Source organism: Condylura cristata, unplaced genomic scaffold (genome assembly GCF_000260355.1).
Source record: "Condylura cristata isolate star-nosed mole 26May11 unplaced genomic scaffold, ConCri1.0 scaffold00015, whole genome shotgun sequence".
Classification (NCBI taxonomy): Eukaryota; Metazoa; Chordata; class Mammalia; order Eulipotyphla; family Talpidae; genus Condylura; species Condylura cristata.
The window spans coordinates 18620670-18648259 of NW_004567116.1; the positions used below are offsets into that span (position 1 = coordinate 18620670).

The 27590-nt window shown below is 32.7% G+C and overlaps 1 protein-coding gene across 1 annotated transcript in view; it reads right to left on the reverse strand.

The window, feature by feature from the left end:
* The window catches only part of ELP4 (elongator acetyltransferase complex subunit 4), a 182598-nt gene that overhangs the window by 132166 nt on the left and 22842 nt on the right, over positions 1-27590 (reverse strand). The window contains exons 4-6 of the mRNA XM_004682956.2: positions 19647-19778; positions 12301-12440; positions 66-150 (exon numbers count right to left, since the gene is read on the reverse strand). Coding sequence (XP_004683013.1) covers positions 66-150; positions 12301-12440; positions 19647-19778 — 357 coding nt within the window. The remainder of the gene's footprint in view (positions 1-65; positions 151-12300; positions 12441-19646; positions 19779-27590) is intronic.

Consider the following 27590-nt stretch of genomic DNA (forward strand, 5'->3'; position numbering starts at 1 on the left):
GGTCTACCCCTCAAGAGTTTGTAACCATTACATACATGATTATAAAAGATTTTAAAGGACATTACCTTATGACTGGAACCATCAAACCCTTCTTCATAAATGATATTCTGGATAAACTGAAGTAGTTTCCTGTAGCCAGGGGTCACAGAACTGTTGGGTAAGAAGTGATACAAATACATAAATGGGTATTATACAGGAAATGCAAAATCTAAGCTAAAACATTAAATAATAAAATGCTATATATTTATGAGATTACTGAAATATAATGTAAAATGAGACAAAGTAGTATAACTCTAAAATATAAAGTCAATACATCCAGGGAATACATTACAATGCCTCATATTAACTATTTCAGAATTCTTGGGAATATAAAAATCTGTGAAGACTGAGATGGCTTAATTATGTCAGACTTAGTTATCTCTAAGAAAATTAATGATTTAATGAAGCTACCTAAAAGATGAAGCCACTATGGTTTTCAGGAGTAATCAGAGGTAATTAACACATAGTTAATGAACTGCTATGCCAAGTACACCTGAATCAATGTTCTGATCATCTGAGTTTATTTTACACTGAAATTTTAGTTTTCTTAAAAAAAAAACTGCTAAAATATTGTTACTAAAAAGACTAATCTTTTAATACAAATGAAGAAAAGTGAGCATAATCTCTACCTTGTTTCTAAAGCGACAATACAATAAATGTCCAAATTTAAGAAGATAAATTATTTCCTGCATGAATATTAGCATTATTATTATTTTGAAATATTTCACATATACTATGAAACATCTTTAAGAAGTTCAAAAAGAGGAAAGGAAATCCACTTTAGCACCTGAACTTAAGATTCTTCATAATGGGCCACCTGTATGTTAAGGTTTGACATTAAATTTAATGATAAAGAAGTTCTGGAGCATAGCTATTTAAAGACATTCAAGTGCCTAATGCTATAAATGCTCTGGGTGACCTAAAAATATAAAAATATTTGCTTTTCTGTGATCTTAAGTAAAATCACACAGGCAATAGAAATGCCCTAAAAAAGAATGAAATACAATCTGAATCATGTGTGCATTAAAGCAAACAGAAAGAAATAAAGGAGGCTGTTTAATGTATAAAATCAGTTGTAGTTGGTTCAGCAAAAAATATATGCACATCTCTGTAACCACTTCATGGTTACAGAGCCAGCCTAAAAGTACTTATCAAACAAATTCAGAGGGAGTGAGAGAGAGAGAGAGAGACAGAGAGAGAGAAAGAGAGAGAGATGTTGCTCACACAAGCGAGCTAGGGAGGGAAGGAAGGAGAGAGAGAACGAGAGAGACTATGAATAAAAAAAGTTTTATGAAAAATAAATTAATCAGGGTCAAACAGAAGGATTATTTCTCACATCGTTATTTTTCCATTTTCAATGAAAATACAAGGCCTTCTATTTCCAGTTTAAAGTATGGAAGTGTGTCTATGAATAATAAGTTTACAAGGTTGATAATATGACTATTGCATATTTTAATATATATTTGTCCCTGTTAGTTCACCCTCCAGAACACAGTGCTACTGTTTGAAAACAGTAGATTCAATGCCTATTTGGGTCAATTAGCTTTGCACAGGGGGTAAAATCTGTTCCAAGGTCCCAGATTATGAAAGGAATTCCAGCCAAACATTTGACGAATGTCACTTTGGGTTAAAAGAGGGTGGATCAACAATAAACCTACTGCATACTAATCCACCTATAATGAATCTCCTAAAATCTTATTATTTTGAATATGCAAGCAATATCTTGAACATTTCTTCCTCTGCCCCAAACTGTTCAATAATGAAATTTGCCTGAAGTACTTGGTACCAAATTTGCTATCTGAAAGCACATTATTAAATACCACACACATAAATTAAAATTTTAATTGCCTATCAACCAACCAACATGATCTAATATTTATGCCACATTTCACAGTTTATTAAGATCATTATAGTAGGTCTAATATTCTCCTCAAAAGTAGGGGTGCTATCCTTGGGTGGGAGAGCAAAAATGAAAACATATAGCTTAAAAGGCATTAATCCCTTTCCCATTTTTAATTTGGACATAAAATAATCATAAGTGGTGTTCAGTACCTTCTAAATAATAACATAAATTTCTATAAACTTATTAGATTTCTTAGAAAACAACACTTTGATAATAAAATAAAATGGAAAAAATGAATGAGTTATATCAATTGAGAATACTCATTTTTATATACAAGAGATTAGAGCAGTTAAAAAAACTAATGATATGGCAATGATACTATAATACAAAGTATTATTAATCTCTATAGGAGACATTTTCTTTCCATCAGTAGAAATACATATACATTACTTTTTTGCTGAAAATAAGTACCTTCTATTATCATAAAATAATTTTTTAAGCTTCTTAAATTTAATTTGAAAATGTTAACCTTTTTGCTTCCAGTTTAATAACTTATGAAATAGGAATTGGCAAGAAGGAAACTGAGTTACCAACATGACTCTGGCTTCCTTATTAATATTTTCAAATATTTAACAAAGGTTAGGTTTTCAAAATATGTAACAATTTTTCAACTTTCATATTAAGATAATTTATCTTGAGATTGTACAATTTGTTCTTAAAACAATAGTATGGAGAGGATAAAATAATTACTAAAACCTTAATATTTACCTTAAAATAGCAAACATTTAAAACTACTTTTAGTTAACAAATAAAATTGCTCTAATATATTATTTATATGTCTATATTATCATGTTGATTGACAGTTACTTATTTTTTAATTAATATACAAATGAAATAAAGCAGTCCAAAGGCAAAAATGTTAATTTTTATTTTGATGATCAAGTTTAATATTTTTTAAAAAACTTGACAAGGAAAAAAATGAGACTTTCCATATTTGATATCCTCATCCCCAACTGCCACATTTCAGCAAGTGATTTAGTGGATATTTACAGTAACATACTTCCAACTTAAATCAATAAATGACATTCATTTTCTGGGAAAAGTAATTTTTTCCTTTCAATATCATTGAGAACATACAACATCTGGTTGAGAAAAAGAATCAAACGCAATGTACAGAATCAAACGCAATGTACCTAGAATAGAAATCAAGTAGATAATAACAAAAAGATCATCTTATGTTTTAATCAAACAATAAACAAAGAACAAATATAACAATAACAAAAACGTGGGTAACAGGAAATAAGTTTCTATTTGTGAAATACTAAATTATAAAGATACATATGCGTGGAATTACCTAACTGTTAAGTGAAAAGTTGTGTACAAATTATTTAATAAGCTGGGGCTTTTTTCTAACAAGACTAAATAATATATCAACCAGTAAATAGCAATTAGTCAAAAACCTCTTACATTTTTTTTAACCCAAATACTGATCATAACAGTAACCTTGTGAGGTAACTATATTCATTATCACCATTTTATGATTGAAAAAAAAAAAAAGACCCATTTTCTACAACTAGGTAGAAAAAATTAAGACCCATGGTTAGACACAATTAAGTGACAGAATAATCATTTAAAGGTAGTTTTCTAAACTTTCAAGGTAATGGCTCCTTTTTATTTTTTTTTTTAAAGATTTACTTATTTATGCACACAGAATTGGGGTACAGGCCAGAGGGGCAGGCGTGGTACAAGGATTCACCAGAGACAGAGTAGGGAGTATAACAGGCAGATCGATGAAGTACACTGCTGAGGGGAGCAGTGGGTGAGACAAGAGAGGACTGCTGTGCCATGTGGGTCACCTCCAGGCAGGGGATCAAATGTGCACTGAAGCTACCACGGCTGGCGTGCAGTGCTGGTCCTAATGGGTTGCCATTCCAGGGAAGGCTGCTAACCAGGCTCTTTTAAGATTCAACCTCAGTGAGATCTAGACTCTGAAATATCTATGGGCTCAAATACACTAATGTAGTTCAGATGAGGTTTGCACAAGGCCTTTTGAACATAGTCAAGTGAAGTTTCCATTTGTATATAGTTTTAGGAAGAAATATTTCCTTTAATTGTACCTATAAGAACTTCACCATTAAGATTCACTGAGAAGCATAGATTTATTTATATATAAGCTAGGTATTAGTGTAACAGTAAAAGTATATTTAAGATCTGGGTTCTAATTCTATCTGTATCAACAACTGTAGTTCAATTGTGTTAAGAAGCAAATTTAATTCTTATATGTGGGCCTCAAAATTTTCTCAAGAGTAAAGAGACAGTATTATACCTGAAAATCTATGTTGGACATGCTCACTTAAAATTATATAGTTCAGGAATGTTTTTTCTTCTTTTAGTAGTGATTTTTCTCAAATGGCTCAATGTGGGGTTTTTAGAGAGAAAATTTTATGATGTATTTAAATATTGGTTTAGCTACTTTACAAAAACACCTAGGAAAAAGAAACTTATCATTCCCAGTTAGGATTCCTTTAAATGAAAGCTAAAATATTTTTTTTATAAAAATAACATTTATTTTTTTTTATTTTATTTTTTTATTACAAAAGTTTATTTTTACATCATTTTGTACATTTTTTTTCCATCTCAATTGTAATCCCCGCGGGTTTCCCATTACCAAGTCACCCATGTGCCATCACCATAATCCCGTGCATTTCCCTCCCCCCCCCCCCTTTTTGATCCCATTCCCCACTCCACCCCCACAAAATGTCTCTGGTATATGGTTGTTCATTATTTTTGTTATTTTCCACCTGGTCCATTATACTCCTGCTATGAGTGAAACCATCTGGTATTTTTCTTTCTCTTTCTGGCTTATCTCACTAAGCATGATCTTTTCCAGTCCATCCAAGTTGCTTCAAAAGACATGTGTTTCTCTTTTTTGGTTGCTGAGTAATATTCCATTTTATATATGTACCACATCTTTTTTATCCAGTCATCTACTTTTGGGCATTTGGGCTGCTTCCATGTTTTTCCAATTGTAAATAAAGCAGCAATAAACATGGGGGTACAGGTATCTTTTTCAATCAGTATTTTTGTATCTTTTGGGTAGATACCTAGGAGTGGGAATGCTGGGTCGTAAAGAAGCTCCATGTTTAGCAGTTTGAGGAACCTCCAAACAGTTTTCCATAGTGGCTGTACTAGTTTGCATTGCCATCAGCAGTGCAGGAGAGTTCCCTTTTCACCACATCCTCGCCAACATTTGTTGTTGCTAGTTTTTTGAAGATGTGCCATTCGCACTGCGGTGAGGTGGTATCTCATTGTGGTTTTAATTTGCATCTCCCTTATTACGAGTGATGTTGAATATTCTTTCATATGCCTGTTGGCCATCTGCATTTCCTCTTTGGAGAAGTGTCTTTTTGAAAGCTAAAATATTTTTGATAGGACTTATACTACCAGCATTCTATTTACATACATATTTCAGGCATTCATCTATGACAAATAGTGAAAGATACTCAAAAGGAGTAGATATAGACCCTCCCTGGTGATGCAGTGGGTTAAAGAATGGCACTAAGAAGCTAAAGCCACTTCAGCATGAATTTGATCCCTGCCTGCCCCTGAGGTGATCCACATGGTGCAGCAGACCTCTCCTGACCTGCCCACTGCTCCCCTCAGCAGAGTACTTCATCAGTAGGCCTGTTCTACTCTCTACTGTCTCTGGTGAAGCCTCTCACCACTCCTGGATCTCTGGCCCACACCGCAGTTCTGTATAAATAAGAAAATCTTTAAAAAATAAATAAAAGGAGTAGATATAATATCAACTGTTTCAAATAATTGTGTAAAATAGTTCGCTAAGCTAAAGTTATGTTAGGATATGATTTGCATGTGACTCTCAAGACTGTGAAGTCTATTCACAAATAACTTTCAAGTTAAAAATTTCATTACTATTACCGTGAAGGCTGTCCTTTATTGAATTTACTTTTTTAGATGCCTTATATCTAAGAAACTGAGTTTGATTTCTCTTCACTGTGGATATTCAACTACATTGAATATTTAGAATCTAGGAGTGTGTTAGGAACACCAATGAGAACAATGACCACATGGACTTCTGGGTCACTGGGTCACAGTTGGGAAAGTACTGTCAACAAGGGGATGCAAAAATAGAAAGCACAGACTAGATAAACCACTGTCTGATAAGAATACTACTGGAAGGGGCTATAATCTTTCATGGAAAAAGCCTCCATTTAACATTACTCTCATTTCCTTAAGTGACTGATGTAAACAAGTCTTTAGAGTAGATCTCTTAACATGCATCATAGTTGTCATCCATCCAAGCCTGGCTCATAAGTCATCTTTCAAATGTTCTGGTCTTTCAGATTTTCACCACACCACTTTCCTCCAATGATCTTGCCTGTTTCCTACCTATGGTGCTGATTCCTATGATCACATCTTAGATTTTGTCATTATCAATAAATGCTACCCCTGCATAATTTTAATTCATAAACTCTCCTCACCATAACCACATTCAATCTTTCCACCTACAGTCCCTATGAAATCATTTGTTCTCACAGAGACCTCCAATCATAGCTTATAGCTTTTTACTCAACCCTCTTGAGATACTCTTTAATCAAGAAGCCATCTTGATCCATGTGCCATCCATAGCTTCACCCCTTTGCCTCCTCTTGCTTTGTCTTATATGCTCTGTAAAATAACTAGCCCTGTTAGTCACTTTGGTCCATTCCACATTTGCCTCAGTGCAGTGGGAAATGGCAAAATTTCTCATCAGTGGATTGTAAAGTCATGACCACAAACCTCAATAGGCACTTCAGGATGCCTGTCTGACTTTCTCTACAAACCTCCAGTATCTCATCCCCCCATGTTCATTCTCAGCAACATGACTTTACTAAAAAGATAGAAGGAAGAAGGAGTAATGCCTGCTACTACATTTACCCACATTTCAGCATCTGCAGCAACATACATCTTCTTTTCTCCCACATTACCATAAGAGAACTATCTAAACTCATACTAATCTAGTACCTCCATTTGTGCATGGACCTTATGTCATAGGATATTAACCCATCAATTCTCCCCTTCCTCTGTACTAACTAGACCTTTTCTATTAGATGCTTTAATCTAACACATACACATTCTTTTAAAAGAAGAGCTATCTTATCTGTGTCAACTATTACTGTTTCTCTGCAATAAAACTTATTGAATGTTCTAATATTAGGTGTTCCAAATTATTATTCTTACATTTTCACTTAAACCTCATCCAATTAAACTTTCACCAATATTATTCTACTAGAACTATGTTTATTATGGCCACTAGTGACCTCCACTGGCTAAAACCAATGGATCCTTTCATTTTTTAATTTTTGGTAACAATTTTATTAAGACTTAATAATACAGATATCACAAAATCCACCCATTAAAGTATATAATTCAATGTTTTTAGTATATATAGAGTAATGTAATTTATATCAACCCCAAAGAGATAAAAAAAGATAAGAGAGGTAGCTAGCAATCAAATTAGATAATGATGTGTAGGGCCTCAGAGCCTTGGAGAATCTCTGCTAGAATGTGGTATTGTTATTTTAAGTGAAGTGGGAAATCATTGGAGGGTCTGAGTCAGAAAGTGATAGGAGCTATTAATGTTATAAAACTGTAATGTCTTATAAGCACTGGGTACATAGAACTATTCCATTTAAATTCATTTAGAAAATAAAAATTCAGTGCCACATTTCAAATACTCATTAGTTGCATTTGGCTAGAGGCTGCTAGATTAGATAGCACAGATGAAGGAAATAAACAACACTGCAGAAAGTTCTATTGGCCAGTAGTATGTTAAAAGGTTGATTAGGGAAATTTGGAAGTAAGAAGAGACACTGAAGAGCAAGGTGCAAAATCAGTGAGAATGCCCTCCTAGGAGTTTGGCAGAGAATGTCAGTGACAGGTTAGCATGATACAGATGAAAACTGCAATATGTTATTGGAATAGAGATATGTTTTGAAGATATAGTTGATAGCATTAGCTGACAGAAGAGGAGAAAAGGGGGAAGAGGGTGAGAGGAGAGAAGGGAGAATATCAAAGGAGAAAGATAATTTTATTGAAGGAAGAGTGGAAATTTGGAAGGATATTTTTTAAAAAAGAAGGTAATATGGGCCCTCCCCGGCAGCACAGCGGGTTAAAGCACAGCACTAAGAAGCTTAAGCCACTTCCGCATGAGTTCGATTCCCGCCTGCCCCGAAGGAGATCCACATGGCGCGGCAGACCTCTCCTGACCCGCCTGCTCCTCCCCTCAGCAGTGTACTTCAGTGTACTTCATAGCCTGTTCTGCTCCCCACTCTGTCCCCGGTGAATCCCCTCACCCTTCGCATCTCTGGCCTGTACCCCAGCTCTATATGAATAAATAAATAAATCTTTTTTTAAAAAGAAGGTAATATGGGGGAGATGACAAGGATCAGGACTGTGGAAATAAATTGGAAAATAAAAAACAAAAAACACACAGACCGATGAAGCAAGAACAGATAACATGCCAGGATGCAAGAACGGTCAACTAAACTCTTTGTACTAAAAGTTCCATTTAGGACAGAAAGAAAGCAAAGCAAACATGTAGGTTTTTCTCATTGGTGAAAATGAGATTCAAGGTAGTGATCACCAAGTTTTCAGATATTGTACTTCTACTTTGTATGATCAGTAGATATACAGAAATAAAATCTCTCTTCAACCTTACATCTTGTATTTCTGTCAGTTCTGAGCTTTGTATTAATGTATCATTTATTGTATCTTTTGAAATAAACTGTATACATCCACAACTTTGATTTCTATTCTAGTCCACAACTTTGATTTCTATTCTAAACTTTTAGTCATACCGAGGTGTTCTCTTCCAAATTCCTCTCTCATAACAGAATTTTCTACTTACAACTTTTAAACATATTATGGTTCTCTATTTCTTAGTCTTAAGAAATTTATATTTTTCAGAAAAATATACTCTTATATGTTTTAGTTACTGGTTTAGTCCCACTAAATCTTTGTGATAAGAACAAGCTATTGTTAATTTATTATTTTAATTTGCCCAATATTATACAAGGATAATTTTAACACCTGTATTCTGGATTCTGGAAATAAGCAGATGAAAAGGTGTAACCTCCTCTTCAAGGATTTCCAATACTGGAGGAGAAGGTAAGAATGCAGACAAGACAAATAACTACAGTGTAATATGTTAAATGACATGACAAAAATATGAATACAAATAAGCATAATACTTCCAATACTGGAGGAGAAGGTAAGAATGCAGACAAGACAAATAACTACAGTGTAATATGTTAAATGATATGACAAAAATATGAATACAAATAAGCAGGAAGGTATTGGGAATATAACTATGATTTTTTTTCCAGTGAGATAGTTCAGACATATTATGTAGGAGTTTTAATTAAGCTGGTAAAAAGACGTAAGAATTTGGAAGACCTTAATAAAATAAAATGACTTCTACAATTTAAAGTGTTGTTCCTGTTCTCATTCCACTGATTTTCTGCTGGAAAGGTAACTAGTTCTCTTGGAATTTAGTTCATTCAATTTAATCAACAGAAAATTTAATGTGAGAAGTCACTATTAAGATAAAGATGCAGAACCTAAATCTTGAATTTCAAAGAAACATCAAAAAAGTTTACAGAATTTATGCCCACCTGAATATATACTCAATATGTAATACCTGGCATAACTATATGGAACAAAGTAACATTTTATAATATGTTAGCTATTTAGCCAACTTGTACTGCCCTAGTAAAACACCAGAGACTGGCAACACAAGAATTTATTTTGTTACAGTTTATCAGAATAGAAATCCAAGATCAAGGTGCTAGCTTATTGGTGACTAGGTTATATCTTGAACTGCAGATGGCTGGCTACCTTCTTGTGTGCTACATGGCCTTTCCTGGGCCAGTGCTTGCTCAAGGAGACAACAGCGCTGGTGTTTCTTTCTCTGTTAAAGGACACCAATCGTATCAGACCAGCGTCTACCCACCTGACCTCATTTAACTTTGATTATCTCCCTAAAGGTACCATCTTCAAATATATCACATTGTGGGTTAGGGTTACAGTGTATGAATGGGGGTTGGGGGACAAAAACATCTGACCTATAACAGTAGGTTACGAAGGTTCTCTTTCAGGTGAGGAAAAAACCATGCTTGGATATACCTGTTGGCAAAGTCTAATATAAAAAAAAAAAACAAAAAACTTAGCCTACAGTATTATCCTCAAATCAGCTTTCCTGTCATTATTTTGTGATGAGATGATCTGATTTATGAAAGTGAAATATCAAAACAAAATCATCCTGATGTTATTGTTGTGATACATTTTAGGTTTTTGTACCCAAGCTTTAATTTGAAAGTTTAAAGTGTAGGTGTGAGCATTTTCAAAAGGCAATCCTACCAATGATTTTAAATTAATTAATGCGAAGTTCCAATGACTTTCAGGGGGTTTTTTTTACAGTAAAAAAAATCTGTGTCGACATGCCTTTAGAAATTATGAAATTACATATCTATCCTCATACATGATAGTGTGACAGAGCTATATCCTCTGGTCTTAATTATAGGAAAAGTATAGACAAGTATAAGGCTTTAGTTTTATTGTTTTATAAATGAACCAGTAAAGTTCATTTTAGTGAAATGAGCACACGCTTTTCATAAATTAAAATAAATCTCACATGGTAAAGTACCCATTTTCAAAATTAATTTAATTACATGTTTAAAATTTAATTACATTTAATTAAGCATTTAAGTTTAATATGAAATAAATGAATTATCAGTTAACTACTATGAAATGAAATACTGCCTTGAAAATTAAAATCTATAAATTTTTCTATTCTGTACAATACTAGCTTTTTGTAGTACTAGCTTTAAAAATATTCTGAAAAAATATCTTAAAGACTACAGAACTATATTTTCATAGTAGATTAAATATGATTCTGGTTCAAGGTTTGGCATGCTGCACATTAACTCAAAATATAAAGTGGAGTCAGCCTGGTAAAAAACAGTGAACTGAGGTTTTGGAGTCTTGGGTTGGGTGCTTAGTCACTTAGAGCCTGCAATAGTAGGGACTTCACTTAGCATCTTTGATCTCAAATTTCTTATGAGAGGGGATAGTATTATTTTGGAGAGTTTTGGTAGGGTTAAATGAAGTACCCTATGGTCAGTGCCTAAAATACTATGGGACCTAAAATAGACATTTGATATTTGACAAGTGTTAATTCCCTGAGCACTCCATAAATATAGGCAGGATAGAATTATTGTTAATATAGAATTTGAGTCAGAAAGAACTGACTTTGAACCTGGGTTCCATAGTTTACTATTTGGGAAACCAAGAAAATTTGTTTTTGACCTACTATCAAGTTTGTATGTAGATATATGTCTGGCTCAATGAGTGGCAAAAAAATAGGAAATAGTTTAATTAGTAAAACCATTCAAACTTAAAATTAGTGATGCAGGTTTGACAGGTGGTAGGGCCTACCCTGATTTTTCACAGGTGGATATTGATTTTCACTGAATTTAAGGGACTTGCCTAAAGTTTATAGAAGGAAGGAATCAGCCAGAACCCAGCTTGAAAAAAAATTGCATTTCACTCTTTTCCTTCCAGTCCAGAAAGGTAAAGATAAAGGACCTAGAAAACATTTGAATCAGGAAAGCAAAAAGAAAAAGAAAGATCTGACAGGTTAATACTGGCTCTATCACTTAATAATTGAGTTTTGGATAAATACATAAAATAGAGGTAACAGCCTATTCCATGGATTACTTTTCCTTGATAAAACTGCAATTAATACTGACATCAAATATTCTTAACATTTTATAAATTATTAAAAATCAATTAACCAAATTTAATTGGTTGTGCTGTCTTGCTAGTCGATTGCACGATAAACATGTGTTGGTTTTAATACTTAAAACTCTTCATTGTAAAATCAAACCCTATATTCTCTCATCATTTAAAAGAGGACAGACTGTTTTATTTGTAGTATAATTAGAAATAGAAAACACTAACATATATATTATGTAGGAAAAATACAAAACAATGAAGAACAGCATTACTTTATACCATTTGTCACTGCTGTTATTATTGATAGTATTTATTTATATGTATGTACTTTTAAGGCTAAAAGATCCTGATTCAGAATTATTATACATTTCCTGGAAAATAAAAATAGCTATCATTGTAAATTTAGTATCCAGACTTTTCAGTTGCAAATAAGAGTAATAATAAATCCAGCAGTTATAGGGCCAGAACAAGATGAAATAACATGAACCACAAGCACAAGTAAGATTATATTATTTTGCATTGATTATTAAGGTAAGTACCCTCTGATTTGCATTCTTTCAAAGAATGAAGTATAAACCATTCTGTTAATCTTTGAAATCAGGATTGAATCATTAACTTACCAGGGTTCTTCTTCAAGAGTTGAAGAGACTTTTTCTGGGAGAAAAAATCCATGCCATTTTGAAGCCTTAATTAGCTCTTGTGGTATCCTTTTTGATGCATCGTAATAGTGACCAAATCTTGAAGATGACACTGGTCCAGCCTATTATGAAAATCCACAGTGGTTGTTAGAACTTTATTAATTTTTAAACCATAAATCATTTGTCCTGCATTCAAAAACACTGATATTTATGTTTTAATGCTAACAAGAACTTATATATATAATATACTTAATAAATTTCAAAAGAATAAATTATTTATTTTAAACTATCTATAGTTATAAATCAACCTTTTCACTTCATGTTTCTTTACTCCTGGTGGTACCTTTGTTTGATAAAAATTTAAATACATCCTTTTACTGTACTGTATATGTTCCTAAGTTCAAAATTTTAACATAAACAATTCTTTACTAATTTTTAAGTTTCCAGGCTTGCAATTTAAATTAATATACAGCTACTAAGAACTACATGAAGATTTACTCCAAATGACTTCACTGGTGAGAGGTCCAAGAGAAACTAATTATTTGAATATATTAAACTGAGTACCATTTTGAAACTGAAACCTTACAAGACAATGTGCATGTGTGTTCACTGCATGTCCAGAATTTCTTGCTAAAATCTTGAGCTCACAGTACAAACTGCAGTGGGAGTATTTCAGATGGTACCAAGATTATAAGGTAAAGTAGAATAAACACATCAGCTATATCAGCTAAATCAGAAACATGGCATAATCATTAATTAATTTACTGTTTGCTTTTCTAACAATTTCTCCAACAAATGAGCTTTTTTAAAAGAAGCTCTAAACTTTTGATGCTGAACCTATTTAGACAGGATAGTAAAAGTTTGGTAATATAAAACTATTATTAGAATGGGTTGAATGTCCTCTGACCTCTTTTCTCTCACTTAGCACATGGAAATATGTATATGCCCCTATACAATTTTGAACTACTCACAAATACCATCTGGAAATAGTTTCTAATAAAATCTCATATCGAAAGTTACATGACTTCCACTCTCCCAAATACTACAAAACAGACAAATTTCAGAAATTCAACAAAACCAGATAATTTCTGAAGTAACTGAAGAACTAATACAGTAGGCTTTTAAGTTATTTTATATAGTAACTGAGAACTTTGTAGTTGATAAAAGAACAGATATTTGCTTGGTTGTACAAACGCCAGCATTTTATAACTGCAAGAATTCATTCATATTAAATAGCTAGAAACATCAAATTCTATAATAACAGGTTAAAAAGTTTAAATATAGAAATATTATTCAGATTCAGTTTCTGAGGGCTTGAAATTTATTTTCTAAATAAAATGACTGTTGCTCTCTCCATATTATTCATTTTCATTATTGCAAGAGACCTGTCAATTGGCTTAAACCACTCTTTTCTTTACAATTATAAATTATAATTACAGTTACAGAGGTATTGTTCCTAATTCATGACTTATCTGTTTACCATGAAATATTATAAATACATATGTGACATTAAAGGAGGGTGTGAAGTTTTTAAATGTAAAGTTATTAGTCTAAAGCAATTTAAACAAGGTCTGTTCTTTGGCCTATAATCTATTCTTTATCCGGATTATCGGTCAGAATGTTTTTACTGCAATCTCTGCTAGAGCTCATCTTTTTATTGTGTAAGTTCAGGCCCCCTTAATGTTTTAGAAGGGCCTTGACTAACTGAACTTTGATCTGATGTCTTCATTGAGAAAAACACCAGGTTGCCCATTTCAGATGCAAATCCCCCTAAGGCCCAATAGAATTTAGTAAAGACAGCAAAAAAGAAGAAACAAGAAGTTTCCAGGATCCTCTTTGAGAATCCTGGGGCACACTGGTGTCCTTAATCCACACTGCTGCATGGATTAAGGTAGGTGATAACCTTTCCTGATTCAAAAGAATAAGCAGAGTGCCTACAAACTGGGTGGAGACTAGGATTTGGTAATAATAAAACACCATGCAATAAAAGCTTGGTCTATGTCAGAAAACTCTGAAAAGGCCTCAATGTACCACATTCCCAGGCCTAGTAGGGAAGCTTGCAAAAGCCTACCTGAATCAAATAAGCATGAATAATCTATTTTAGCAGACTGGCCATGGGGAGAGAGAAAGAAAGAGAGACTTTTCGCTTCTTTTAAGTTTGAGTTAATAAATTTATTAGTGGACTGAAGGTTCTTGAAGCCCTTCGCACTCATAGAAATATGCTAAATTGCCAAGAAGTAAAGTATGCTTTTAAAGTTGCCGGCTCTGTTAATGTTTCTAATTATAATTTTAATGTGATAGAAATCTCAGATTTGGGATGAATCAAGGCAGAAAATTGATTTCACGCTGTGACAGTTTACATATAGAACACAAATAATTCATTAAAATGTAAAAATAAATTTGGAAGCTTTTCTTATTATAATTAAGCTATTAATTATTTTTAAAATTAAGATTAGGTATGGTTTTTAAAATATTCACAAGTTTGACACTAAAAATTTCATTAATTATGAAAAACTTTAATCCTTCAATAAATATGAAAAATATACTCAGAGAAAAAACCCTTTTGTAACTTTTTTTCAACTCAAGACATACAGCATTAACATATGTAATCAGATTTTTGAAAGCCATGAAATCTTTTGAAGTCTAGAATTATAAAATAATGACAAAATATTTCCTCTATAATTACAACTAAATGCTTTAAATCCAACAACAATACTATATGGGAAATACCAACTCCACAAAAAAATCAAACTCTTACCAATAACTAGTCAGATAGTACTCAGATTGGTAAGAATATATTGATTTAATTTTGTACTGTGAAAACTCTATATTCATAAACTGCCCTTTAACATCATTAACTGTGGAAAAGAGTAAAATGGAATGTTTCAGCAAAAAGTACTGTGCTAAAGAAAATGAATTCTGATAGGGTCGGGGTCTGAGTAGAGCAACTAAAACAATACTGTCCCTGACTCCAGTATGTTAGAAAGAAACAAAACTTTCAAAGCAAAGCTGAACCACAAATCAACAGTTTAAATAAAACATTTTTCATCTTATCATTTCTTATTGCTCAGGATGGCATAGTAAAAAGCAAGAACCCATATGGTTACTTAACCAGTCTGAGCCTTAATTCAATCAGCAAAATCTCAAGCTAAAAGCTATTTTATGAGGCTTCTGTGAGAAGCTAATACAATACTTACGAAGTATTTTTTGTGATTATAATGTCATGACTAATGAGAGAATCAAAAGATCCATTACTATCCTTTGCAATTTCTGAAAAAATGACATTTGATGTCATCTACAATGTGCACACATCTATCATAGGGCTATTGTGGCTGAACACTAAGACAGAAAGCCAGAGTGCAATGAAGATTTAATATTATAAAGAGCTAAAATACAGTTAGGAATTCTGGTAGGCCCTGGTAGTAGAGTTGAATGTTGAAGAAATAAAGCTTCCGAATATGCTCTGGGGTAAGTGTTCTTGATAGGCTTTGATGACTAGAAAGGGAAGAAGAGGGCATGTTCACCTGAGAGAATGAAAATCACAGTGAAAGATAATAGAGAGTAATTTCATTTCAACTAGAAGATGAAAGGAAGGGGGACTTTTAAATGCACACACCCCTCCAAGTGGAAGAAGTGCTGTTTTCTGCTTTTCTGAGCTACTGTTAATGACATAGATATGTCTTATCCTTTTTTTTTGGCAGTGCCAAGATGAGAATATGACATCATTCTTTGAATCTGACAAATCTGATACGCAGCACACCTAGTGCTGGACTACATGCTGAATGTTTACTCATAATAGTGTTAATTATTTATTGCTCTACGTAAAATACAGGAAACCCAGGGGTTGGTTGTTTCTAAACTGATGAAGGGAAAATAAGATCTATATTTCTAAACTAGATGGTAATGAGTGATCACAGTTTATCAGCTTTGGCCATCTTCATCATATATAAAGTTTCTGTGACAGGCAAATATACATGCTGGTGACATTTCAAAGAGAAACAAAGAGGCCAGAAGACAATTTTCTAAATTTGACAGAACTTGCTTGTAAATACTAGTCAGCTTAAGTTTGACCATGGATTGCAAATTCAAAATAAACTATTTCATTTGCATTAATGAATGCAACTTAGCTCATTTTTACATTTAATTCATATACTACATAATTTGCTCACTCATATATTCAATAAGTAACTACTATACACACATATACTATATATCATTCAGACAATAGAGTCAAAGTCCATTTCTCTGACAGAAGTTCACATTCTCCTATGAAGCGACTGGTGATAAGTGCCCTACAGAAAAATAAGACAGTGAAAAGAGATGATGTAGAATGTGGTTTTATTTTATACAAGAGTGATAAAGGAAGACATATCTGACATAAATTTGAAGGAAGTGGGAGAATAAGCCATTTGGAAAAGATTATTGCAAGAAGGGCACACTTTAAAAAATACTCAGACTGTATAAATTGAGTGTACTTGTTAATATGTAACCTCTGAGAAGTCTACTCCCATAGATAATCCAAACAATTGCAGGCACAAAATACTCTAAAAGGAAGAATGGAGTAAGTACTACTCACTTATTGTAAGAGGGGATAAGAAGAACATTTATATGAAGACACATGGAATTATAAAGAAATTTCTCCACAACATTAAACATATTTTATATCAAGCAATATATAAATATAGGGAAAAGGCTTAAAGTTTTATTTTCTTGTATTTTTCACTTGACAGTTCCACTTGTGGGATGTTGGTGATGGAAAGGAAAGACCAAAACCTAGCTGAGAAAAGACTAAAAGTGAAGGATACAGAAGACATAAGTGAAATACAGTGTCTAAATCTGATTGGTATATTATCTTTATAAAAAAGCTAAATTTAATTCAGAGCTTATGTTCATTATTGACACTTTCAGAGCCAGTGGAAAAACTAAAATAGTCACTCTTTCATAGTGGGAGCAGAGGGGATGGTGGTCCAATAGATTATGGTAGCAGATTTTGGGCTCTTAGGTAGTGGGTGTGGAATGTAATGTACTACTGAAGGGATCGTTCTGTATCTTTGAATCATACACAGTGCCATTACTAATGTTAATGTCAAAAAAAAAGAAAGGTTAAAAAAAAAAAGAGGCACAGTTAAACTGAATTATTTAAGCGAATCTACAAGATTAAGGACATGAAGTTCCACTGTGTATCTATGCCATATCCTCTTCATCCATTTGTCAGTAGTTAGGTTCTGTCCAGTTTTTGGCTAATGTAAACAATGCTGCAACAAACATGGGAGCACATATACTCTTTTTTTTTTTTTTTTAAAGATTTATTTATTTATTCATACAGAACTGGGGTACAGGCCAGAGGCTCAGGGGCGGTGAGAGGCTTCACCAGAGACAGAGAGGGGAGCAGAACAGGCAGATCGACGAAGTACACTGCTGAGGGGAGCAGCGGGCGGGCCAGGAGAGGTCTGGCTCGCCATGTGGTCTCCTCCGGGGCAGGCGGCAGGCGGGAATCGAACTCATGCGGAAGCGGCTTCAGATTCTCAGTGCTGTGCTTTAACCCGCTGCGCCACCAGGGAGGGCCGCACATATACTCTTTAAATCAGGGTTTGTATATTTTTCTGGTAACTCCCCAGAAATGGAATAAATGGAATGTGTAGAATTTCTACTTTTAACTTCCATTAAATTAAAACAATTCCATTCCATAACAATCTCATTAATTTACAACCTTATCAACATTGTAGAAAGCCTCTCTTCTCTCTGCATCTTCTCTATTGCTTGCTGTTTTTCATCTTTTGTGTAGTTATTCTCACAGATACGAAGTGATATCTCAATGTTACTTTGATTTGCATTTCTCTAATAATAAGAGATGATATTTGCATGTGCTTATTGGCCATCTGTATATCTCTGGAAAAGTACCTATTCAAATCCTCAGCCCATTCTTTAACCACATTGTTTTTTCTTATTGTTGAGTTTATTGAATTCTTTGGATGTTAACCCCTTGCAGATATAAAATGTACAAATAATCTTCTCCCACTCATAGGATGGCTATCATTTTTTTTTCATTATACAGAAGGCTTTTAGTTTGATGTAGTCCCATTTTTGTTTTATTTTTAATTCCATTGCCATTGGAATCAATATTCAAGCACAACTCTAAGGTTGATGTCAAGGTGTGTATTACCAATGCTTTGTCCTATTTTAAGCTTTCAAGTCTTATATCTAAGTTATTAATCCATTTAAATTAATTTTTGTGGAGACAGTATCTAGTTTCACTTTTGCACATGACTGTCATTTTCCAACAAAATTTATTAAAGAAACTATCGTTGCCCCATCCTAAGCTCTTGGCTCCTTTCTTGTAAACTAGCTGTCCATGTGTATGGTTTTACTTCTGGACTCAATTCTTTTCCGTTGATTTTTGAGTCCGAAATTCACAGTAAAATGGATGGAACTAGCAGGTATTATGCTTAGTGAAATAAGCCTGACTGAGAGAGGCAATGCCAGATAATTTCACTCATACATCATGTATAGACAAAACAAATCAATAAGCTAAATAAGACTAAAATAACCTTTTGCATTATAAGACCAATTAGTGGCTACCATAGGGGTGAGGTAAGCAAACTGGCTAAATAGGGGGAAAGAAGACAACAGTATGGTCAATGATACAATTGCATTTTAGGTAAACTTAATGTAGTGTGCGTGTTTGTATAGTATATACATGTAATACATAAATCCATATAGTTGTATATACATACAATTACCATTAAGTACAGATGCAAGACATTCCAAAGAAAACAGAATAACATAATACTGAGCATCCACAATTTAAAAAGAAAAAAGACCACTTTCTTAAATCATAATATCAATAATACTAGAAATTTCAATGTATTCAATTAAAGTTGATGATTCTGAATGATTCACTCCTGAAACTTATATATTAAAATACAATGTTATTCCAATAAATTAAAAGAAAATGTAATGATTGAAAACATATAGGAGTAATAGTAATCCCAAAGAATCACCATTTACATTAATATTTGTAGATAATCATAGTAGAAAGAAATGACTGATTTAGCTCACTAACTCTGGCCTTGCAATCTTTCTATAAAAGTGTTTACATGGAGATTATGGAAGAAATAAAATAGTCTAATTTTATAAAAAACAATTTTGCAGAGTTTTTTCCCCCTAGAAATGTCAACTTGATCAAATACTCTACAAATAAAAAACCTAGCTATTTAAGATAAGCAAATATATACTATTACATTTAAGAATGACAGGTATCACAAGAGATGTCATAAAATGAAAACAAACATTTTTGTTACTTTTAGAAAGTTTGCATGTTCACTTGCCTCCATCTTGGGTTGTAACTGGTAACGCCAAGCTATTTTCATCTTAATGTTAGATTCGGGTGTTCTATGATTATCTACATCTTCATCAAATTCCTTTTCGCAATTATCATCAAGTAAAGGTGCAGGAAGTTCCTAAGAAAACAGAATGGCATGTTACTGAGCATCTGTGATTTAAGAACAAAAGATCATTTTCTTAAGTCATAATATCAACGACACTAGAACTGGGGTGCAGGCCAAAAGGGCAGAGGGTGAAAACATTCACCAGTCAGAGTGAAAAGAACTGGCAGATTTACTGAAGTACACTGCTGAGGAGAGCAGTGGGTGAGACAGGAGAGGTCTGCTGCGCCACGGGGGACATGCAGCAGGAGGATCCCTGGCCAGGGATTGAACTTGTCCTGAGTGGCTGCAGAGAGCTACACCGTGTTGTGACTTAACTCTTATGCCAACCAGGGAGGCCTTCCCTTCTCTTTTCTGCAAGCTAGTCTATTGAGTGGCTACACAAACCATGTAGGAAACTTTTTTTTTTTTTTTTTTTTGCAAAGAGGCACTATAAAAATGATGCAAGTAGGAAGTACATATGTCTTTTGGAGAAGGAAAGAACAAACAATAATTTTCTTTTTTATTAGTAAGAGCATAATGCAATGTGGAACACTAGATTAATAAATACAATCTTGTGCCATGTTGCAAATTATTTAAAATTGCATCCTCTACTTTTCAGGACCAAATTAATTTATGTTTAGAATCATGTCAACTAATCAGCTGGAAAATAGGTAAGTCATATTTTAGTCATCTTCTAAAAGACCTCCAAGTGGATTCACAATATAATTTATGACAGTATTACAAACTAGTTATATCATTTAAGCTCTTAATCAATCATTTCTTGGAGAACAAAATATAAAGTTTTCTGCAATGGAAATACATTATTCGTGAGGCAGATGTTGCAACATCAGGGTAGCTAAGTCTGAATTCAACAACCAGATTTGGGTTTGGGTTCAAATCTTGACTTTATATTAGTAGTCATGTCTGTGGTTACCTTGACCACGTATAGGACATTTTGATGTTACCATCTATTATCTGAAAAATAGAGATCACAGTACTTGTTTCTTTTTGTTGCCATAAGGAATAAATCGGATTAAAAATATAAAATGCAAAGAATGATGGCTCTATATGTTAATCACTCAATAACTTCAACTGAGAATTAAGTCAAATAGTTGTTTTTTCTATTATCTACATTTTATAGTGCGATTAGGCAATATTTGGAATGTTTAGGTTATCATTTTTTCAATATCTGGTTCCTTATAATAGTTGTGACAAAGGTTACACATAACTTGAAGAACAAAATAATTCTTAAAATTATTTTTTACGAGAAAGAACATAAATATTTTAAATATATTACTCTCTTAATGTTCAAAATATCTCATTTGAATAGAAATATTCTAACATTAAGGTATAATATTAAAGAACTAGTCCTAAAATATTAGAAATTGCTTAATATGGTTTATACATCTAAACAAGTATAAAATTTTGATAATCATTTCCTCATATATCTTATTAAATATTATAGCTACCCCTGTATGATATTTTACCATTTAAAATTTTAAAATGTAAGGTAAAAATTTTTCTAATTTTAATTTTAGTATTGATAAAACAAAGACTTATTTCCCAAAGTGAAAGATGAAAATGTTCAAAATAGATGTAGGAAGTAGATTTTAACAAGTAATATCCATTATGTTTTCTTACACATATATTTTAAGATAAAACTCATATAACAAAAATTAATCATTCTGACCATTTTACAGTGCACAGAACACTGGTTTGAGTATATTCAGAGCTTTACAACTGTGACCATTATCTAATTCCAGAACATCCTCAAGAGAAATATCGTATCTGTCAGTTTCCATGGCCCTTCTCCAAGTGGCTGGTAATCACTAACCTACTTCCTACTTGTAAGGATTAGTCTATTCTAGACATTTCAGATGACTAGAACTATACAATGTGTCACATTTTGTGTCTGGTTTCTTTCACTTATTATTGTATTTTCAAAGTTCATCCATGTCATAGCATGTATCAGTGCATCATTCTGCTTTATGACTGAACACTATTCCATTGTACAGTTATGTCATATTTTGTTTAATCATTCATCAGACATTTGGATTTTTTTACTTTTAGGATATTATGAATAGTGGTGCGATGACTATTTATACATGAGTTTTTATATGAACATATATTTTCAGTTTCTTGTGTATACTGAGAGGAAAATTGCTAGATAAAATGATAATTACTATTTAGATATTAGATTAAATTCTATGTTTAATTTCTTGAAGAACTACCAAAATGTTTTCCATACTTTTTGCAGTCTGTAATATATCCAGGGCTCCAAATTTTATACATCCTTTGCAAGTCTTCTTACTTCTTCTCCTTCATTTTTTTTATTTTTATTTTTTTTTATAGATTTTATTTATTTATTCATCTGGAACTGGGGTACAGGCCAGAGATGCAGAGGGCGAGAGGATTCACCAGAGACAGAGTGGGGAGCAGAACAGGCAGATCGACGAAGTACACTGCTGAGGGGAGCAGCGGGCGGGTCAGGAGAGGTCTGTCTCGCCATGTGGACTTCTCCGGGGCAGGCGGGAATCGAACTCTGTGGAAGTGGTTTAAGCTTAGTAGTGCAGTGCTTTAACCCGCTGCGCCACCAGGGAGGGCCCTCCTTCATTTTTTTTTTAAACTTTAAATAGCTATCCTGTAAGATTATGGATGACTTGGTAGCTGCTATGGTGCTGATACTTGAGGGGAGGGATCATATCCCTCCAATATATCAACAAGAAGGTAAGCCAGAATAACTCAATTAAAAAGAAATTAATTTAAAAACATAGCTTTCCTTCTGATGTGAAGTGGGGAGTCTGACTCCAAAGTGTGTATACTAACCATAGGCTATATTCCCTTTTTAATAAGCTTTCACTCTAGTTGGGGGAGAAAAATAATAAATATTTATATAACAAAATCACTTAAGATCAATGTAATTAATGTAAATATGGATTAAGTGGAACAAGGGAAGAGGCAGAGCCTCTATTGTATTTAGATAAGGTGGGCATGGATGGCATCTTTGGTAATGTCAAAATTAATGCAGATGTAGCAATTATATATTCAATTAATTCTAATGATAATTTAAATTTATTCTACATATTAGCAAAGATATTTTTCATGTAGATGATTATACTATCATATGTGAAATATAAACTCAGAAATACTATTGTTATTCCCTTAGATCATGATACATTATAAAGAGCATAATGTTGAGAGATTTAGGTTTGTGAAATACAGATTTCATTAACATTATAAAGAAAATCATCATTACTTATAAAACTACTAGTTCAGAATTATGCTTCCCAATTATGCTATGGTGTCCCTTTGCAACATATTAACTATTTAGAGTCAAAATCTAAAAGCTATTTGCTTTCCTGTCCTCCCTTCCCCCATCTTATACACAATCAATCACAGATCAGATCAAGAACTGCCCTCTCTGCTTAGGAACCGTTTTCTATATAATTACTCCTATAACTATTATTTTTTTTCTGATATCTTCTGCAACTTAATACCTATATCATGTACTATGTAGTTTTATAAATTGATTTAATACCTTTATGGAATAAGGCAAGCCAGAAATAATATTTTTAGAAAACAAGCTCCTAGTGGTTATTAAAAGGCAAATTTTGTCTGTTGTTACATACAAAAAGTTCAATGATTTTTTTCCACGGTATCTTTTCAAACCACTATATTGTTTATTTGAAAATATCTAACACATTACTCCAGTATATTTAATAATATATTAACATAATAAGGAAAATGAGATGCATTTCTCATGCATTTAATGAGATAATTAGGTTTTAAGTCATCTTTTGCATGAACTATTATTGATAAGCCTAAGGGTTAGTTTCTTTTTGGTACTATGTCTTCTTAACTTATAAAAATACTACCGACATATCTTTACAAAAATTATTAGTTATTGGATAGGCATTGATTTCAAAGTGATGTATGTTCAGTGTAGAAAATCATAAGATACAAAAACAAACAAAAAACCCCCAAAACAATCATTCCTTAACTGACCTTCCAGAAATGATAACTATAAACACATCAGGGTATTTCTCACTTTTATAATATACATATAGATTATGTAACATGTATTTTGCCTATCATGCACATTATATGTATAGTTTTGTAGTTCTCATTCTTATGTCTTTATACGCATTTAATAGTTTTCAAAAATATGATTTTTAGCGTCTATATAATATTGGTTTATGGTTTAAGTCAAAATTTGGCTTTTAATTTTCCTACCAATCGAACTTTAGGTTGTTTGCAATACACAAATGTTACAGTGTTGTTTTATTACAAAAATCCTTAGCATCTCAAATTATTATTTTTTTCTATGCAATGTATTAAGTAGATTCCTATAATAGAGGACAACATACAAAACACACCAGTTTCTATCACTTGACTTTAGTAAATTTAAATTTTGAAAAACAAACATCTTTTCAGCAGTCAAGGAGCAACATTCTGATATGAGAACAATGATTGTCTGAGAAATCTTTAAAAGAAATGATAGGACTTCCAGATCCCTGCTTAGAGCTGGGACAATACTTCTCTCTGTGCAAAAGAAATGAAGAGGTCAAATCACAAAGATCAAGACAAATGAACAAGAAATGGAAATAATACTGGAAATAGGTAAACTTTTCAAAAGATTTTAATATAAGAGAACAATCAGAAGAAAAAATCTGAGCATTTCTAGAAATTAAAAATGTAATAGCAGATTTGAATAAAAGTGGCTAGAGGTGCTACAAGATAATGTTGGTTAAATCTATGAGAATAAAAGAAAGATGGTGGGCCCTCCCTAGTGGTGCAACGGGTTAAAGTGTAGCACTACAAAGCTAGCTGCAGCTGCTTCAGAGTAAGTTCGATCCCCAGCCCAGGAGGTGACCCACATAGAATGGCAGACCTCTCCAGTCTTGTCTGATGCTCCCCTCAGCAGTGGACTTCGTCAGTCAGCCTGTTCTGCTCCCCACTCACTCTGGTGAATCCTCTCACTGCCCCTGCACCTCTGGCCTGTATGCACAAATAAATAATCTTAAAAAAAGGAAGAAGAATATGGTAATGATAATGCTAGCAATAATAATGAATTCACAGTAGCCTAACAATTTCAAAGTGCTCTCTAATTGCCAGATTTTAGTAGAGCACTCTATATAACAAAACACATTTTAATACTTGAAACAATCTCATGAAGTAAGCTCTATAATTATGCCCATTTTAGAGATGAAGACAATGGAGCATAAATGTTTATTAAATGTTCATTTATAATGTTTAAGACAATGGAGCATAAATGTTTATTAAGTTGTTAAAGTATGACAGGGCCAGAAATAGAGTTTGCACCACTCTTCCTTTTTTTCCTCAATCCCTTAACATTATGCTATACAGTCTCTTATAGAAGTAGGAAGAGTTAAAGGAAAAACTTAAAGGATTAGTCCAGGAAATTTATACCACCAAAGGATTTTAAGACATTACAATAAAATATACAGTAGAAAAATTATCAAAGCTATCTATTGGGGAATACAGCTGTTGCCACCTCAGTTGCAAAGGGCTGGCTGGCTGCCAGCAGCAATCATGTGGATGGTGCCCCACTCACTGAAGAGGTGAGCTGCTGCTGTCCCAGAGACCTAAAAGGCTTCCTTTGGATATTTTATATTTAGAAGCAGAATTGCTAAATCATATGGTAGTTCTGTTTATAATATTTTGAGAAACCTCCACTTTATTCAGTGTCTATGCAACTTTACGTTTCCCTGAACAGTATATAAGAGTAAACTTTCTCCACTTTCTTGCCAACTTTTGTAATCTCTTGCCTTTTTGATGGTAGCCATTCTAAAAGGCGTGTAAAGCAAAATAACATTATTTTATTTTATTTTTTGTTGACACAAGATATAACTGTTGTCATTGTATTTTACCTACTTAAGACTTTTGAGAATAAACTTTGGTTATTTTTCTCTACTTTTATCATTTTGCCAGTGAGAAGGCTGGGTAAATAAAACTAAATTAATGAATAAAGAGAAACTAAAAAAAAAAAATCCATAAAAATTAACAATCATCAATATTGCGCTTTTAAAGTCATATGGAATAAGGAACTGGATCTTAAGGCAATAAATAGTCTCTAGAAAAAAAATCTATTAAATAAAAATTTTGTCTTAATAATTAAAATACTACTATTCAAAATTCAAATGAAAATGAATGCTTTAATGACATACCAAGAATGATATTTTGAGAATAAAGAACAAAGAATCTGGTATTTCCATCTTCTAATATCAAAGATGTATTATGCAAAAATTTGTATTCAGTATGTTGATACATTTCAAAGGCCTAACAGTTTTGAATTATACCAACATCACTTATGTTGCTCACATGACTCACTGCCCCGAGCAGATATGATTATTGGTCTAATCTGTACTACTTGTGATAGCGGCTTCTAATCAAGCAAAATTTTAATTAATATTTTGATAAAATCTCTATTTTGAGACTTTGATGTTAATGGACTCTTTAACACTTAACTATTACAACTATCAACCACAAATCCGTGGTTGTTATTTTTTCTAATTTTTTAAATATCTCCAGCCTTTGATTTCCAACCCAGTGTTCACCTAGAAAACTACAAGTAAGAGTCATAATCTCATTTCTTAAAAGGAATAATATCAGATTTTTGGTTCTTTTCTGCAACAGGGTGCTTATAATTTTTAGTAGTTGGTAGCAAGCATCGGAATATATGAAAATAAAGAGAAGATATAAACTTCTATATAGAAGATGCAAAGTATAACATTTCCTCTCTTTTAATCAAAGGAGACAGGTTAGAAATTAATGTGAGTGAAGAACTGGTCTAAACATTGGATGGAATGAACAGTTTATTCTATGTGAAAAAAAAAAAACTTAAGATGAAACCAAATGATTATAGCTTTCCAATACCAAAATTATACTCCAGTATTTAAGTATATGTAATTTTTCACTAGAAATATTTATTCTTATCTATAATATACCACAAATACATTTCTTCCCTTTTTAAAGTCATGCCATTTTGTGTGTATTGCTATATTATTTTGTGGTCTTTGTTTTGGCAGATGCACAAGCAAAATCTGATTCCAACAATTTGACCCTTCTCACTTTTTATGTTCTCTAGAGCATAATAAAACCCAAGATACAATCCCTCAGCAGTTAATGAAGCTTAACCTCCCACCCTCTTAATTATCAATGCATTACACCAACTATGGGCATCATACTCTTCTCAAAGCTATTTTACAATTCAGCAGAAGTACTACTGAGCTATTATGTAGCAACATAATCCATGCAGCATGAGAAATCCTTCTTAAAAATAAAATCTTTTGATCCTTGCAGGTTTTGGTAACTGTATAATTAATACTACTTTCATATTATCAATGTATCAGTAAGTATATTATACAATACAAGTAAGCATATTACTTTTTGATTTTTTTTAGAAGGTTTTGGGGTAACATTTATTTTCTGAAAGGTAGAAAGATAAATTCAGATTTTAGTGACTAGCATAATTTGAATATAACAATACTACAAATATCTAATTGAAAATCTGTATGTTAAGAGTATATTCTCCATATTTCTTCATTAAGTAGTTAAAAGTATGTGGGGGAGGAGAGATGAAAGCATTCAGAAATGTTAGAGTGCACTGAGTCAGAAGGTCGAAGGGCATGGTTACTTTTAGGTATGCTTTTAACATGCATTATTTTAATATTTCCACTCATATTTCAAACTAAATTCAGTACAGAGTATCTTAGTGCAATTAATATTTTTTTTTCTTGAATATAATGGTGGTAAAACTATTGATATAATAAGAAGAATGGGTAAAAAATTATTTCACATTGACATAAAACTTTTTTTTTTTTT